This window comes from Carcharhinus amblyrhynchos, chromosome 7 (assembly GCF_965287045.1).
Source record: "Carcharhinus amblyrhynchos chromosome 7, sCarAmb.v2.hapA, whole genome shotgun sequence".
Taxonomy (NCBI): domain Eukaryota; kingdom Metazoa; phylum Chordata; class Chondrichthyes; order Carcharhiniformes; family Carcharhinidae; genus Carcharhinus; species Carcharhinus amblyrhynchos.
Genome location: NC_137330.1, coordinates 75,418,860 through 75,438,167, shown reverse-complemented (window position 1 = coordinate 75,438,167; position 19,308 = coordinate 75,418,860). Strand labels below are relative to the sequence as shown.

The 19,308-nt window shown below is 40.2% G+C and overlaps 1 protein-coding gene across 1 annotated transcript in view; it reads left to right on the top strand.

The window, feature by feature from the left end:
- kcnk3a (potassium channel, subfamily K, member 3a) overlaps positions 1-16,507 on the top strand; it is a 73,946-nt gene extending 57,439 nt beyond the window's left edge. The window contains exon 2 of the mRNA XM_080193332.1: positions 14,782-16,507. Within this exon, the coding sequence (XP_080049458.1) occupies positions 14,782-15,626 (845 nt within the window). The 3' untranslated portion in view covers positions 15,627-16,507. The remainder of the gene's footprint in view (positions 1-14,781) is intronic.
- The last annotated feature ends 2,801 nt before the right edge of the window (positions 16,508-19,308 follow it).

Here is a 19,308-nt window from a genome sequence, read left to right as displayed (position 1 = left end):
TGAGGCAGCTGTGCTAACCACTGTGCCCCTGTGCTGCCCATTTAAAACTAAAGGCCAGAAATTAATATTTAAGGTATTGGGTGACAGAGAACTAATACAGTTCAACAAGCAAATGAGTGATGGTGGAGTGGGATTTGGGATGGGGTTGCTTACAGCATCAGTTTCAGATGAACTGAAGTTTCTGGTAGTTAATAGTAGGGTGCCAGAAGATCATTGTAACAGTTGAGGCTGGAAGTGACAAAGACGTAGATGAGGATGGTTTTGGCAGCTGAGGTGGGGCAGAAATAGACTATGTTATGAAGATTGATGGTCTTGTGATGGAGCAGACATGGGTTCAAAATTCACCTGAAGATCAAATGGGATGCCAAGGTTCTGAATGGTCTGGTTTAACTTGCAACAGTAGAAGAGAAAGAGGATGGAATTGGTGGTGAGGAGTGGTGAAGGCATTGGGCAATTATATTGTTCTTTCCAATGTCTAACTGAAGGAAATTTCAGTTCATTGGTTAGGTTAACAGCACAGAAGCAATTGCAGCATCAAGAGAAATAGTGCTGGGTATTATCAGTATACATGTGGAACCTGACCCTATTTCTTTGGCTAGTGTCAAATGAGCAATGAGAGGGGATCAAGTTTAGATGCTCAGGGTACCTAGATATAACAGCATGTGGGCAAGAAGGAGGCTATTTTTGCAGATGCACTAGATAGGGTTGGGGTACAACCAAGCAAAGGCATAGTCACAATGGAATTGCATTAGTCAAGAATAGGGCAGTCAGACATGTCAAAAGCTATAAAGAGATTGAGAAGGAGAAGATGCAGCAGTTGAACAGATTCTGCTATTTTAAGATTTATAGAGTTTTATCACTTGAATTCAATTACCTTGTGCCCTGCAGGCATACCTGGAGTTAAAGTATGGCTTTGCCATGGCTCATTCCCTATAGACCCTAAGGACAAAACAAAACTTTTATATTAGTGGCCCAAATTGAACAATAGCCAAGTTCTACTAAAAATAAAATTGACTTTAAAATACTTTGAACTTTCACAAAAGAGTTTTTTTAATGTGTTTGTTTTTATATAATCAAACTTATTTATGCAAAGCAAATAACTGGATATCCATGAGCCTTTATCCTAACAATTTATTATTAAACATCACTGTAATTGGCCACACACTGTGATGAAAGAAACAGGCTGAATTCAGAAATGTCGTGTGGTACATTTACATGACAACATTCTATTAATTGGAAGACATTAGTGGCTAATGAAGTATTTATGCATTCCGAAGAAACGTAAAATCGTAATTGCTATTTTAAGGAAATATATGGTTCCACGTCATTCTCAAATTTGAAGATACTTTTGGATTTTTAAAGATTTATTACACGGAGAGGTGGTGTCAGTATTGGGAATAGATGATTTTCATTTTACACCCAGTAGCAACACCAAGTGTGTCCTAATCATAGGTATCGCACAGATTAAGCCAGTTATAAAGGAATGCAGGTCCAAATGTTTTTTAAAACAGAAAATTAGATGCTTGTAAATCTAATTGTCTTTTGAACCCAATTTTAACTATCCTAACTTCTTTGATAGCTGTTTTCACAACTCCTATAAATGAAGTCTTTCTCTTTCGGTAAAAACTAAACCATAGAATAGAATCCCTATGGTGCAGGAGGATGTCATTTGGCCCGTCAAGTCTGCACTGACTCTGCAAAAGAGCATCTTGCCCAACCCATCCCTGTAACCCTGTGCATTTACCATGGCTAATCCATCTAACCTACACATCTTTGGACATTAAGGGGCAACTTCGTATGACCAATCCACTTAACCTGCACATCTTTGGACTGTGGTAGGAAATTGGGGTATCCGGAGGGAATCCACGTAGATGCAGGGAGAACTGGCAAACTCCACACAGAGTTATCCAATACTGGAATTGAACCCAGGCCCCTGGTACTGTGAGGCAGCAGTGTTAACTACTATGCCACCATGCCGATCTCAGTATCTGCTTTTATTCCTTTATTCCTAAATTTTTAATCTGTGCCTACCTATTATTTGAAACAGTTACCATTAAAAAATAAATTATTTTTGTTCTGACATTAAATCTATTAATTAATGTCATATCAAAAGCTGACAGCACAGTGAAAAATAAGTGGCAATCCAAAAGAAAGTACTTAAGGGCTAATTCTAGGATCAGAGTCTCAGAGTGCAGGAGACCTCACCACGCAGTAGGTGACTTTCAGGAATTGGTAGGCCACTGGCTGTGATCTTCACTTCATTAATTTTAATGAATGGAAAATCACAGCAGACCAGCTGCGATGTCCCAAGATGTGCCCCATGTAAGCGGCACTTCCTGCTGCAAGCATTGAATTACAGAATCACCCCTTTAAGTTTAAGAACTGCTTGAATGTGCAGTTTTTCTTGATATGAAAGGCCACATTTTGAATTGGGCATTTATCTCCATTGTGCAGCCTTTATTATTACTAGCAATTTTGTTAAAATACATTAGCCTATGTAAAGAGCTTATTCTTGATTGCGGATGCAACAGATTTAAATGAATTCAGCCAATTTCTGATTGATATTTTGACTCGTCGTTATTTTTCATGCTCCATGGCAAGGTATGTCATTCACCACCAGAAAACTATTGAAGATACTTCATCAATCATATGTTGGAGATCACAACATAATGATTAGATTTATTTTATCTCCAATATTTTTGAAAATTCCATAGTGAAAATACAAAACATCTACATATAAGAGAAACCTCAGGTCAAAATTACATTGTCAAGCTATTTTAATAGTAAAAAAATATAAAAATGTAAGATACATGAAACATTGTCCACCAATTGATTAAAACTAGGGGATGAATTGGATAAGTTAAACAAATGTTTTGGATTCCTGATATCATGGATGTTAGTGTTCCTATATACACCTAGCACTCTTTTTATTATGGTATTTTGGTGCAAAAATTAAAGAGGAAGTGAAAAGATGTCACAAGCATAGACAGAGAGAGAGAGATAAAGAAGAGTATGAGATGAAAAGAGGGAAAAACAAAGATAAGGTAAGGGAAGAGGATGAGAAAGACAGAGACACAGGGAGTCTATCTGACAAGTTGGCCCATGTCCCCTGCCATAGCTGCAGGGAACTCATGCCTGGTCTCTCATCACATGCAGATCAGGCATTTAAACTATCCTGTAAAATGCGCACCACATAAGAATATGAAACTGGTGGTTGTGAAGTGTGAGCAAATGACGGTGTTTCTTCTTTGTCTCAGTCTTTCTGTTCTTCCACCTCTGATCTGCTTGTATTTCTCGAGTGTCTAAAAAGAAAAAGACACAGGGTTAAGCTTGTGGTGAGGGGAAGGAGGTAGAAAGCAAGCAGGGTATTTGTAAACCATGATCTGCCATTTCAGGCCTGCTACTAGTCATGGCCTTAGTCACGGTTGTTCTATTGATGGCAAGCACCATCTCTTCCATGCAGGCATATCAGTTCCCATTGGTTAGGTGCTGCTACCTCCATTTATGAGCCATCTTGTCTTGCAAGAGAGAGGGAAGTATGTCAGTGAGTGTAGTATAATGTGTTTGGGTGATAAGGTGGCAGTGTGTATAAGCTGCCAGATTTTGGGCAGTTGGTGTGTAAAGGTGAGGTGAAGCTGTGCATAGACATTTTAGTAGATGATGAGTCGTACTGCATTGAGCAGTGTCTGAGACTAATGGTGCAGTTGGTAGGACATGACATTGGAAGAAATATTCACCAGTCTTGAGGCCATTGAATTAATTGCATTATTGCACCTGGGCCCTTGACTATAGACTCCTGATATGGAGTCATTGACTGTCATGACTTTCCCATTGTCTGTTTGGATGACCTGTTCCCCTGTGCTTAAAGTACATCTCTCCTAATATCCCTCTGCTGACTTCCAGTGCCAATAAATTGGATGCTCTGTCCATCTAGTGTATAATGGAAACAAAAACCAACATCATGAGCTGGAAACAGAGTTTCGATCAAGTTTTAGTCGCTAGTCTGAATTAAGGGTGAAGTGCATTTAATAATTCCAAGTTTACTTTGATCATATCTTCATATCTCGAGGGCAACTAGGAATGGGTAATAAATGCTGGTCTAGCTGGAATGTTGTGCCATTCTTGTGCCTGTCCTAAGTCAAACTCACTCTGACTACCAGCACTTTTGCAGCCAAAATCAATCCCCTCTTTAAGAGGGACAGGTTGGTTTTAAGTAGTGCAGGCTCAGGTGTCTCATGATTTTGTGTCCTCCTGCTTGGAGCTGCAGCCACTTAACACTGCATCTAGCATTGGCTTTATACTGCAGTTATTTAAATGAATGGGCAGTATGAACTTTGCATGCCTCCTACATCAGAAGCTATGGACATGAGCTGATCGTGCATCAGAATCCCTTTTTGGTGTTATTGAATGGTGCTGCCTGAAACTGCAATTTTAAAATACAATTGTATAATTGAAATGTGCAAGAGAAACTCATATACACAGTTGCATAATATAGTATATCCTGAAGCTATTTATCCATGCTCTGAGAACTAGGTTTAATTGTGTATGAGAAATATAAAAGTTTGGTCACGGTACAAAAATAAATCAACATACATTTCATAAATCACTTTTTATCTTCATTTTGAGTCATGGAATAAGAATTTTATTTTTGCTCTATTACTGATTAACATGCTCCATCCAAGATAGCCCCATAAATGTAATTTATGGTGTTGGTTATGGAAGTTCTTAGCCACCATTCATTTCTTGAGACGCTTAAACAGCGCATTGCCACATCTACCAATCCCAAATAAAACATTATCAATTATTAATATAATTTAGATATTAATTATGTTGCTTCATAAAGTAAGTTGCACAAATTGTGGAAACACAGGATACTAAGTGAAGTACAATGGCGATAAAGGAAACCGTATGTACTTCAAAAATGCCATTTTTAGAGTATCTGCTCCTTCCTGCTTGAGGAATAAACTTTACAGCCCATGGCTGAGTTTTTGCACCCTCTGACTTATTCATTTCTCTCCTCTCCTGTAATTTTGATAAGCCAAAGAAGTTATTATTTTTATCTGATGGCTCAATGATAGATGGAAATAACTATAGTGCAGGCAGGCATCTCTGGAGTTTGATCCTGACTCAGAGCACAGAAGCTTTTGGAATAGCTCCAGGCAAAGTGTTGGTTTCATAGACAGCAACCTCCAGTATTCCCGGTCAATTGAATGTAAGTTTGTGCCACATTTAAGAATTTGTATGCAAGGGATAGATACAGTGAAAATTCCAGTTGATAAAAGTTCACAGGGTAAGAGAATGATCAAATAAACTTGCAATTATATAACACTTTTCACATCTTCCATCAGCTTGCCCCAAGTTGCTTCATGGCCAATGAATTATATTTGATATGCAGTCATGGTTGTTGTGTAGACAAACATGTTTTCGCACTGCAACACCATACAAACAGCATGTGAGATGAATGTAAATTCTTTCTTTGATAATATTGGTTAAGAAAGGAAAGTTGGTCAGAGACATGGCAGAAATCCTTATTCTCTTTGCGTATTGCCATCCAATCTTTTATACCTACCTGAATAAGCTGATGGGATTTTGATTTAATGCTTCATCTATAAACAGCCTTTGAAAACATTCCTTTACAAATGTTTTCTGTGTTATCCATTTGGTCAACATCCCATCTGTCACCTTAACCAATAATTCTGTTCACTATTGGCACAGAGTGGTGGCAGTGCGTGCTATGTACAAGATGCAATGCAGCAAGAAAGCACCTTTGAAAAACAACAGCTTCTACCACATAGAATGATGAGGGAAGCAGACACATGAAAACACCACATCTTACAAATTTCCCTCCAAACCACCATCTTGATGTACCTTCACCTACACTGGATCAAAATCCTAGAGCTTTGTTTCAAACAGCACTGCAGGCCTACCCACACCAGATAGCCTGCAGCAGTTCACAAAGGGAATTTATAGGGATGGGTAGTAAATGCTGGCCTTGCTAGTGACATGATGTGGAGATGCCGGCGTTGGACTGGGGTAAACACAGTAAGAGGGTTGCCGGTGCTTGCTGGTGACACCTGTACTGTGAGAACGGATCAAAGAAAACATACTTGCTTAGGGCTTGGGAATCAGCTATCTGATCAGAGTGATGTTTACGACCACTGCCCATTGCTGGTGAGGTGTCCTCCTACTGCTCAATGTTGGGCATGATCCTGAGTAAGGTGCTGCAGTTGCAGTCGATGGAAGTTAAGGGCCACTGAATCTTTAACGTACATTTTTCCCTCACATGTACATCCTCTCAATGGGATGAAATTGAATCTGCACGAACTCTTTCATTTTGTTATCAGAGAGGGATGGGATGTGTGATTCAGATCAATAGTGACCCTACAGCTGTAATACACATCTGGGATGTTTTCTAGATGCTTAAACATCAGGGCCAGAATTCTCCGGCTATTCACGCTAGTGGGATTCTCTGGTTCTCTGGGCAGTGCACCCCTGTTTGCAGCTTTCCCGCACACGGCTTTCCCACCAGCATGGGGTGACATTAGTAGGAATTCCCATTGACAGCAGTGGGACCAGAGCATTCCACCACTCGCAACCAACTCCCCACCTCCTGCTAGCAGGAAACACGCAGCCACAGAATTTCACCCCAGATCTGCTGTATGCATGTTTCACTACAATGGTTTTTAGTTATGCCAAACAGTACACTAGTTACAGTTACATATTTTAAAGTGAAGCATTCAATAAATATTGAGTAGCTGACATTAGTTAACCCCCAGATGATTAGTTTTATGGAATGCTAAACTTTTTCACTAAATAGTGAAATTTGGAAACTTCTTATTTCTTTACCTCTTTTGTATATGATGGGGTCATAAGAAGACAGTAAGAAGTCTCGCAACACCAGGTTAAAATCCAACAGGTTTATTTGGTAGCAAAATCCACTAGCTTTCAGAGCGCTACTCTTTTGTCAGGTAAGTGGGAGTTCTGTTCACAAACAGGGCACATAAAGACACAAACTCAATTTACAAAATAATGGTTGGAATGCGAGTCTTTACAGGTAATCAAATCTTAACAATCTCAGGCATTTTACTTCTGGAACCACATTGTAAGCATGTAGAACTGGGCTGTGTGCCAGGGTAGCCTTCATGCTGCATTAACCTCCTGTACCAAGTTCTCTTATCAATAAGTACCTTCTGTTCCTAACAAAGCCTGAAATCTCTTGACAACGCCATAACAGTCACCACAAAACAACCCCAAATCCAAACAGATAAACAGTTGACTGTGATTAGGTAACCCACAGGCGTGTTGTCAACATTGATCATTATAAAAACCTAAGATCCAGAGATCAGATCATCCTGTTCTTCAAACTTGCTCCAACCAAAATCCATATAATCCATTCATTGCTATTCTATTACATGCCCTTGTCTCCATTTTTCATGACTACTGCACACAGATGCATACGCATTTGCAACCATGCCCACACATCTATTCACACTCACACTTTTTGATCCTCTATTTTACAAGACACTCAATAAATGCTGCTCTTCATCAAGAGTGTTGACGATCATGTAATACTCTTGGTAAAGAGCAGCATTTATTGACAGTGAATTTTGGGAAAATCACACATTGCAACACCTAATCTGTCACTCATGGTTTTTATTAGTTGCAAACTTATGGTCAGTGTGTGCCTGTAATTTCCTGAGTTGCACTGCCTATGAGTGAGGCTCGTTGTTGGCAGTGTTGGATCATGGAATCACTCATTAAGACCTTCCACTATTTCATCTGAAAAAAGGACTGCTAATATTAATGGAGGCCACAACTCCATTCTCAGCAAATATGGATCTAGGCCTTTTCAAAACTGTTGAAATACCCCGAGATAGCTTTGGGATTTGTTGCAGATGCCACTACCATGAGGAACAAAAAATATTTGATAAATGGATGCTTTTCAATTGAGTTTTGCTATGCATCTTTGTTTTTATTCAACATCCCTGACAAGGTAGCATTTTGTCCTTATCCCTAATTGCCTTTGAGAAGGTGGTGGTCAACTATCTCTTGAACCACTGCAGGTCCACCAAGGCTGTTAGGAAAGGAGTTCCAGGATTTTGATCCAACGACATTGAAGGAACAACAATATAATTCCAAGTCAAAATGGTGTTGTGTTGCTTGGAGGGGAACAAGCAGAAGGTGATGTTCCCAAGCTTTGTCCTCTGAGATGGCAGAAGTCACATTTTAGGAAGATGCTGTCAAAGGAGCCTTCATAAGTTGATACAATGAATCTCGTATGCACTGCTGCTATTGTGCGCGAATTGTGGAGAGAGTGAATGTTTAATGTGGTGGACGAATGTCAATCTTAATCAAGTGGACCACTTTGTGCTGGATTGACTGTTGATTGTTGATGAAGCTGCATTCATCCTGGAAAATATAGAATTTTCCATCACACTCCTGACGTGTGCCTTGTAGATGATGTATAGGCTTTAGGGAATCAGGAGTCATGAGTTGCTCACTGCAGAATTCCCAGTATTAGCTAGGTTAGTCATTATATAATTTTAATAGCTTTATTTATTTCATCTTTACATTATTGACATGCATTGTATTACTCTACAATATTTTGTCCAGTGGAAATATGTTCAGTAACTTCAGCCTGTTGCAGTAATACGTTTCAAACACTGCTTTTTGTTTTTACATGTGGCATTTTCTGCAATCATGAAATAAAGAGGATAAAGTAAACCAAAAAAAATTCATTATTTGATAAAATAATCCAAGTGAAAATTCTAGCGTGTAAATAGAAATCTTTGAAATTACTCAGTAGGTATGGCAGCATCTGATAGAAAATGTGATCTATTCTCCTTGGGAAATTGACTCTCCACAATTTCTAAACTCATGGACCCCAAACATCAACTGCCTGCGCTATCCCCTTCCCACAATCCACAACAGGACTGCTCTGATAGACTCACTGATTCAACCTGTTCTTACCCCACAGAACTGATTTCTTCTCATCTCATCTTTCTCTCCCCTAATCCAGTCTCTTTCCACCTACCTTCATGGTACCTCAGCCATCCTCCAACTCTTTCCAGTTTCCTCTCCCTAATGTCTCCTCTTCATGATACACATCCAATTTCTCTACACATCCCTTACCAGGATGGCCTTTAGTTCTCTGCTTCTTCCATGATCTGACCCAACCAGTTAGAACATTACTCCATAACAAATAAGAACAGTAATAAGCCATTCAGCCCTTTGAGCCTACTTCACCATTTAATAAGGTCATGGCTGATCTAATGCTCAGTAGGTCCAATTTCCTGCTTTCTCTCCATAAGTCTTAATTCCCCAGTTGATTAAAAAACTATCAGTTTCAGCCTTGAAAATGTTCAAGGACTCGGGCCCCACAGATTCCTGGGTCAAAAATTGCAAAGATTTACCATGCTGTGGGAGAGGACATTCTTCCTCAAATCTGCCTTAAATAAGCATCCATTTATTCTGCAAGTATGTCCTTTGGGCCTACACTCTCCCACAGAGTGGAAACACCCTCCCAACATTTACCCTGTCTGACCCCTAAGAATCTTATTTGTTTCAATCGCATCACCCCTTTTTCTTCTGAATTCCAAAGAATAGAACAAATAACAGTATAGGACAGTACAGGCCCTTTGGCTTTGATGTTGTACCGAGCTTTGTCCGAAACAAAGATGAAGCTATCCCAGTCCCTATCATTCTGGTGTGCTCCATATGCCTATCCAATAACCGTTTGAAAGTTCCTAAAGTGTCCAACTCCACTATCACAGCAGGCAGTCCATTCCACACCCCAACCACTCCCTGAGTAAAGAACCTACCTCAAACATCCCTCCTACATCTCCCACCATGAACCTTATTGTTGTGCCCCCTAGTAACAGCTACATCCACCCGAGGAAATAGTCTCTGAACATCCACTCTACCTATGCCCCTCATCATCTTATAAATCACTATTAAGTCGCCTGTCATTCTCCTCTGCTCTCAAGAGAAAGCCCTTGCTCCCTCAACCTTTCCTCATAAGACCTACCCTCCAAACCTGGCAGCATCCTGGTAAATCTCCTCTGCACCCTCTCCAATGCTTCAACATCCTTCTTATAGTGAGGTGACCAGAACTACACACAATATTCCAAGTGTGGTCTCACCAAGGTTCTGTATGTTGCAGCATAACCCCATGGCTCTTAAACTCAAACCCCCTATTAATAAACACTAACACACTACAGGCCTTCTTCACGGCTCTATCCACTTGAGTGGCAACCTTCAGAGATCTGTGGATATGAACCCCAAGATTTCTCTGTCCCTCTACATTCCTCAGAACCCTACTGTTGACCCTGTAATCCGCATTCAAATTTGTCCTACCAAAATGAATCACCTCACAGTTATCGGGGTTAAACTCCATCTGCAATTTTATGGCCCAGCTCTGCATCCTATCAATGTCTCTTTGCAGCCTACAACAGCCCTCCACTTCGTCCACTATTCCACCAATCTTGGTGTCATCAGTGAATTTACTGATCCACCTTTCAGCCCCCTCCTGCAAGTCATTGAATAAAATCACAAATAGTGGAAGACCAGCACTGATCCCTGTGGTACACGGCTGGTAATTGGCCTCCAGCCTGAAAATGTTCCCTCCACCACCACCCTCTGTCTTATACGAGATAGCCAGTTACTTATCCAATCGGCCAAATTTCCTTCTATCCCACACCTCCTTCCTTTCTCCATGAGCCAACCATGGGGAACCTTATCAAACGCCTTACTAAAATCCATGTATACGACATCAACTGCTCTACCTTCATCTGTACACTTAGTCACCTCCTCAAAGAATTCAATCAAATTTGTGAGGCAAGACTTACCCTTCACAAATCCATGTTGACTATCCTGGATTAAGCTGCATCTTTCCAAATGGTCATAAATCCTATCCGTCAGGACCCTTTCCATTAACTTACCAACCACCGAAGTAAGACTAACCAGCCTATAATTACAGACCTAACCTGTTTAAGCTTTCTTCATATGGCATTCCCTCCACACTTGGGATCATCCTAGTAAACCTCCTCTGTATCATCTCCGATGATATATCTTTCCTCAAAAAGGGGGACCAAAACTGCGCACAGTATTCAAAATGTGGCCTCACTAGCATCTTTACAGTTGTAGCAACACCTCTTTAATTTTATACCCCAGCCCCTTTGCAGTAAAAACCAACATTCCATTTGCTTTCCTTGTTACCTTCTGCATCAATGCTAGCTTTCTGGATTTCATGAATAAGGACTCCATTTAAGTACTAATCTGCCTTCTCATTCTTCCTTCCAAAATTAACAATCTTACCTTTTCCCACATCAAATTTCATTTGCCAATTTTCTGCCCACTGTCTTATCTTGTCAATATATCTCTGTAAACTATTTATATCCCCCTTGCAAATTTGGCCAGTGCACACACTGTTCTTTCCTTCAAATCATTAATATATTTTGTGAAGAGCTGTAGCCCCTACACTGATCCATGTGGCACACCACTGGTTACTGCCCTCTGACCTGAGAAAGACCCTTTAATCACTACTGACTGCTTCCTGTTCATCTATCTCAAAATATTACCTCAAACACCAAAAGCTCCTATCTGCTGTTGAAGCCTTTTGTAAGGCACGTTATCAAATGTCTTTTGAAAATCCAAATATACAACATCGAATGGTTCTCCTCTACTTACAATGGCTGTTGCCTCTTCAAAGAACTTTAGTAAGTTTGTCAGACATGAAACCATGATAACAGTGCTCAATCAGATTATGACCTTCTAAGTGCACTGTTATTTTTCTCCTTACTAATCAATTCTAATATTTTTCTAGTAACAGAAGTTATTGAAGTCACTGAAGTTACTAACTGGCCTATGGTTTCCTGGCATTTTGTCTTCCTTTGCTTTTTGAACACTCTGTCCACCTGTGACTCCACTTTCTGGTGGGTTGGTATGGAGGGGGAAAGGGCAAAGGGTAGGTGGGCTGGGTCATGGGTTGCCATGACGTTGCACTAAATTGGCATAAGCAGTATCGGGCAATGGAGTGAGTAGCGGAGCACGAAGTTGCCACGGGTATGTAGGGTAATGGTATTGGGTTGAGAGGCAGTAAGTTGCTCTAAAGGAGTATATAACAATGGAGTGAGTAGAGGGACAGTAATTTACATAGACAAATTTACAATCCTTTGATGCAGATCCAGAATCCAAGGATTTTTGGAAAATGATTACCAATGTATCCATAATCTCTGTAGGTTCTGAAGTGAAGAAAATCAGATCCAGGGAACTTGTTAGCTTTTAACCCCATTAGTTTCTGGGAAATGTATAGCACCTTCTACAGTAAAGACCAATGCTAAATATCTATTTGTGTCCTCTGCCATTTCTTTGTTACCCCTAAATACTTCTCCCAGTTTCATTATCTAAAGGGGCCAGTACTTCCTTTTGCTTCTTTCTTCCTTTTTATGTTCTTAGAAAAAACTTATTGTCTATTTTTATGATTCTCACTTGTTTGCCCTTAGTTTATTTTCTCCTTCCTGTTTATATTTTTAGTCCATCTTTGCGTCATTCTGAATCCATCCCACTCTTCTGTCCTAACATTAACCTTTGCCAGCTTATATGTTTCCACTTTCATTTTAATACCCTCTTTAACTTCCTTGATTATTCATTATTCTTCCTCCCTTTAGTGTCTTTCCTCCTCATAGGGAAGTATTTTTACTGGGAGTCATCAATTACCTCCTTAACTGTCTGCCACTGCTGATCGAGCTTACCTATTAATCTATGACTGAACCACTTCCTGCTCTTCCCCTGAATTGATAAATTTCATTAACCTTTCATAACTCATCTTCCCATGATTAATCTCTGACTCTTCCTTTCTTCGATCTCTCTTATGCAGAATTTTGTCTCTAGGTCAGGTTTGCCAAGTTGGGAATTTTTTGGTGAACCTGATTTTTAAAAATGTTCACCTGCAGGTTGGATAGTCAGTTGGATGGGAGGGGTGATGGGTCGGCAGGCGGCTGGGCAGTGGAGGCAGTGCAGGCTGAAATGGGAGCTGGGACAGACCTCATCCTTCCCTCACACTGATCAGGCCTCATTCATTGTAATCTATAGCAATCCGTGCAACCACCCACCCCCCCCCGCCCCGCCCATTGGCCCCTCAAACCTCTAGGCCAATGAGTTCCCTCCACCCAAAACCATTGTCCCATACCCTCATGTCAAATCTATCCACCCCCATTGCCTCATACCCTTATGCAAAATTACTGTCCCTCTACTCACTCCATTGTTATATACTCCTTTAGAGCAACTTACTGTCTCTCAACCCAATACCATTACCCTACATACCCGTGGCAACTTCGTGCTCCGCTACTCACTCCATTGCCCGATACTGCTTATGCCAATTTAGTGCAACGTCATGGCAACCCATGACCTAGCCCACCTACCCTTTGCCCTTTCCCCCTCCATACCAACCCACCAGAAAGTGGAGTCACAGGTGGACAGAGTGGTGAAGAAGGCATTCAGCATGCTTGGTTTCATTGGTCAGAACACTGAATACAGGAGTTGGGACGTCTTGTTGTAGTTGTACAGGACATTGGTAAGGTCACACTTGGAATACCGTGTACAGTTCTGGTCACTCTATTATAGAAAGGATATTATTAAACCAGAAAGAGTGTAGAAAAGATTTACTGGGACATTATAAGTTATAAGGAGAGGCAGGATAGACTGGGACTCTTTTCTCTGGAGCGTAGAAGGCTGAGGGGTGATCTTTTCGAGGTTTATACAATAATGAGGGGCATAGATCAGCTAGATAGTCAATATCTTTTCCCAAAGGTAGGGGAATCTAAAATTAGAGGGCATAGGTTTAAGATGAGAGGGGAGAGATACAAAAGTGTCCAGAGAGGCATTTTTTCACACAAAGGGTGTTGAATGTTTGGAACAAGCTGCCAGAGGTAGTAGTAGAGGCTGGTACAATTTTTTGTCTTTTAAAAAGCATTTAGACAGTTAGATGGGTAAATTGGGTATAGAAGGATATGGGTCAAATGTGGGCAATCGGGATTAGCTTAGGGGTTTAAAAAAAGGGTGACATGGACAAGTTGGGCCGATGGATCTGTTTCCATGCTATAAACCTCTATGACTCTATGACACCTAGTATCCTTGGACAGTTCCTTGACAAGTTTGACATTTCCTGGATAGCTTTGACAGGTTTGAAGTATAGACAGCTCTTCAACAACTCAACAGTTCCAATGTGTTTGTGTGTAAAAAGTGCATAACCATGTTCACTTTTAACAATCTTTATCGTCCTACAGCTCTCAAAGGTGTCCCTGCCACTATCCAAATGCATCCACGTGGTCCAGGTTTCCTCTTACTTGTACTAATCTGCACACTCTGGATTCCACACAACTGTAGGCAGCTGGTGATTAAAGTGCTGAAAATTTGTAAATTTTTAGCATTAATCTGCAAATCACACCCCCACCTCCTCCCTCAACCCCACCATGACCACCACAACAATATAAATCTCATCCTATTTCCAATCGTCTTCAGTTCTAACCAAGGATCATCCTGACTGAAACATTGGCTCTATTTTTTCTCCACGGATGCTATCGGACCTGCTGAGCTTTTCCAGCATTTTCTGTTTTTGTTTCATATTCCAGCATCCCCAGTAATTTGCTTTTATCATACTTTTCTTTGCAGCAGGTTTATTGAATCCTTTAATGCAAAGTGTCCTGACTAATGTAATAAACTGAAATTGATTGTTATTTGATCCTGCTTTGTTAATAAATGAATGTATTCTTTCTTTGGCAGGATATGGCCATGCTGCTCCCAGCACCGATGGAGGGAAGATTTTCTGTATGTTTTATGCCCTGCTTGGGATTCCACTCACCTTGGTCATGTTTCAGAGCATGGGAGAAAGAATCAATACATTTGTCAAGTATCTCTTACACAGGATCAAGAAGTGCCTTAGGATGAAACGAACTGAGGTCTCCATGGCAAACATGGTCATCATTGGCTTTTTTTCTTGCATCAGCACCCTTTGTATTGGTGCTGCTGCATTCTCCTATTATGAGGATTGGACCTTTTTCCATGCTTACTACTATTGTTTCATCACACTCACCACCATCGGATTTGGGGACTATGTGGCTCTACAGAAGCACGATGCTCTTCAAAAGAACCCTCACTATGTGGCATTTAGCTTTGTCTACATTTTGACAGGCCTGACAGTAATTGGAGCTTTCCTCAACCTGGTCGTCCTGAGGTTCATGACAATGAATGCAGAGGATGAAAAACGTGACGCAGAGCAGAAAGCCTTGCTTAGAAGAAATGGACAAAGTACCATCCGTACAACAGAGACCTCTGGAAACTTCCGGAACATGTATGCGGAGGTTCTTCATTTTCACTCCATGTGTTCGTGTCTCTGGTACAAGAGTCGCGAGAAGTTGCATTATTCAATTCCTATGATCATCCCTAGAGACATATCGACCTCCAACACTTGCATCGAACAAAGTGATGCATCTCCAAATAGGCTTCCTGAAAACTTTTCAAATGGGTGCGTGTGTAACCTGCACAGATCTACAATTAGCTCTGTCTCTACGGGACTGCACAGCTTGTCTGCTGTCAGAGGACTAATGAAAAGGCGAAGTTCCGTGTAATAAGGACTCGACAGATTGATTCAGATATTGATAGATGTTATGTATATAATTAACAGTATCTGCAAGTTAGTAAGTCAATTGGACCATATCCACTTTGTTTAATATCTTACCAGGCAAATATCATAAGAGGTTTACTCAAAAGAGTGGCATGCAAAAATATCAGTTATGGTGTTTGCTTTGGGATTTATACTTAATAAGTTTGAGAAAAGGTACAAACAAGCTGCCTAACGTACTTGCAAAGACAGAGATGGAAACATTTTTTTGAAAAGAACACCTGCCTCTGGAAATGGTATTCAAAAAAACTACAGCTTGTCCTAATTAAATACCGCCTGGGATGAACATTTGACACGCAGTCAACTGCATTTAATAAATACCCTGATTCAATGAATCACCACTTATAGTATATAGATTTAAAGGTCTCAGATTGCTTAGAACGTTACTTAATGGTAATACTGCTCGCATATAATGAGTAGTGTTGTTGTGCTGTTCAGGATATCTAAATCTGTCAAAGCCAAAGCTGGTGTCAAAATATTTACTTTTGATACCACAGTGTGGGAGCTTCGAATAAAGCTAAGAGTCAAAGAGGAGGAGAGTGGCAGGAGCCAGATCTGTAGGCAGGAGTCAGAGCATGAGTGGATCAGTTTGAAGCAGAGTTTGCTGCTAATGGCTCAGAAATTATATCCTCAAAATCTGGCCATACATGTTTTTCAGGAGCTTTCTTGCCCAACTAAGCTCCCAATAAGGCTGTGGTGCACTGCACATCTTACAAGACCCCTTTTAATGCTCCAGCATTTTGCTCACTATTTGTTGATCTCACACAGAACAATATGGCATTAACCCACAGGGAGGCCCATATGCTCACCTGGAGGCCGCAGCACCTGCATTGGTCCCATCTTCAGTTACAAATCACTGGCGGCTCAGCACAGCTCACCACATCCAAGGAAGTGACTCCTGAGGCCCAATATTTAGGGTGCCTTGGCCTTCAAAAAATAAATATGGGGCAAAGCTATACTGTCAAAACAATAATGAACAATAGTCATTTAGAAGAAATATTAATGACAACTAATGGTCATAGGCAGTATGGTGTCACAGTCGCAGGGGACTGGGTTCAATTCTGACCCTGGCTGTGTGGAGTTTGTACATTTGCCCTATTTCTGCATGGGATTCCTCTGGGTGCTCCGGTTTCCTCCCACAATCCAAAGATGTGCGGGTTAGATTGATTAGCTATACTAAATTGCCCCTTATTGTCAGGGAGATCAGCAGGGTAAATATGTGGAATTACGGGGATAGGGTCTGACTCAATGGGCCGAATGGCCTCTTTCTGCATTGTAGGAATTCCGTGACATCCTAGGACATAAATCATGCAACCAATATGTTCAAGAGAGGGGGAGGGAAAATGTTTCAGTGAAAAAAATCAAAGTATCAATAGTTGATAGAGTTACTACTTCAGTGAATGACCATTTTCTTGCATGTTTATGATGTACAGCCCATTTTATGTACAGCAATAAACAGTTTAGGAAGCAAGATGATATAATCAAATCTACGTTTTGCAAACTCCCACATATAACAAATATTTAGCTTGGAAAATTACTGCTTGATATATATTGTCCATAACAGAATAATAAGTCATTACTGACTGGTTCAAATCAAAATCAAAATTTTCTCTCGCAGTTTTTCAAAAATATCATTTTCCCCTGTTTACTGTCCGATTAATTTCCTGCTGCAGACAGGATTACCTCATTCAATTATTAAATCTTATTACACACTACCAGACATATATTTTAATACCTGCGGGACTCATTTCTTAACTACTTGTTTATTTTTAATTCATTCATAGGATGTGGGCCTTGCTGGCTGGGCCAGCATTTATTGCCTGTTCCTAATTGCTCTTGAACTGATTGGCTTGCTGGGCCATTTCAGAGGGCATTTAGGTCTCAACCACATTACTGTGGGTCTGAAGTCACATGTAGTCCAGATCAGGTAAGGACACATGATTTTCTCCTCTAAAGGACATTAGTGAACCAGATGGGTTTTAATGACAATCAGCAATGGTCATCAATCAATTTTTAATTCCACGCTTTTATTAAATTCAAATTTTGCCATCTGCCATGTTGGGATTCAAACCCATGTCCCCGGAGCATTATCCTGGGTCCCTGGATTCCTAATACAATGACAACACCACTACACCACCATGTCCCCACCCCCCGACATTATTTGTAAATGTAGTGAACATTATAATAGGTTGAGGTTGACAGGATCAAATAAAATTTCAATCTAAAATAAATTATTAATTTATCCGCTATTGCGCGGTTAGCTCAATAGGAATAAAACAGGACTTTGAAAACTAAAATCAGAAATTGTTGGAAATACTCAGCCATTGAAAAGAGAAACCAGTGGTTAATGTTGTCGCCAGAGCCTTCTAAACGTGGATGGACCTGCTGCGTATTACCAACATTTTCTCATTTTATTTCAGATTTCATTTGTATTTTTTATCAGGACTTTGAAATAGTTAGTATAAAGCTATTTGTGATAGTACACTGCACCATTTTATCAGGTTGTTAACCGTTGTACTGTATATGCTTGTGCATTTTGTACATCTTGATGGTCACACATTAGGGGTTAATTTTCTAACCTCATGCTGCTGGCACTACATCAGACATTCATTAGCCAAGAGGCATCCTGAGCAGAGCAAATGCAAAAAAGCCCTAATTTATTTAAACTATATGTAAATTATTTTCAGCTCTCTAAAAGTGTGTAAACTCATGATCAACATATGTTGCTTTGCTAATGATAATAAAATTTTAGGCTGGAAATTAAAATATTTGTTTGCAAAGTGTGGAGAGTGAGGAATTGCTTGTTGATATTTTTCATATTTTATCCATGTTGTTATAGGATATCCCCCCCTCCCCCCAGTTGGTATCTTACTGGTATAGTTAAAATTTAACTGTGGAAAGGACTGGCCTTTTAAGATTAAAATCTAATAATTGTGAAATTCTCTATTTCATTTTACTTAAATAAGAAATATGTCAAAGCTGTTTTATCATGCACTCATCATTACATCTCACACGAATGCCATGTAAGGAAAAACAACAATTCATACTGTATGAGATGAGAATGCCGATTGGTTGGCAAGTGGATTCTGCAGAGGCATTGCCATGGAGAGTGCACCAGTTGATGGTTACTGGTAGATAACTGCCAAACATTGTTTGAAATCTAAACCAGGCAGTTTGACCTTGAGTGGTGAAGGCATTGCCCTGGGAATGAATCAGCTGTCACTTATCTAATCAGCTTGATGGCAGCATCCTGTTAGTAATGAATGCCCCTCATGTTGCTACTACATAGTAATGGTGTGAAACAGCTAGATTCACCTATTGCTCAAATTTATGAGGTACCTTGCCTTCCCAGGGTAATCTGAAGCAAACTGGGCACTTTTCAGGTCCATTTGTGAATTTCAGTGCCAATGTGATGCTAAGTATGTAGGTCATACATCCCAAAGACTGGTAGGTCATATCAGATAAATTGTCCCAGTTGCTGTTCACAATGGGCAAGGTACAGACTGTATCCAACCAACCAATAATTGCAAAACTGATGCACATTATTAGATGTGATTCCACAATTGGACAATATTTGTTAAATAATTCTCAGTATGTTCAGAATTACATTGATAACCATTTTAAGATTG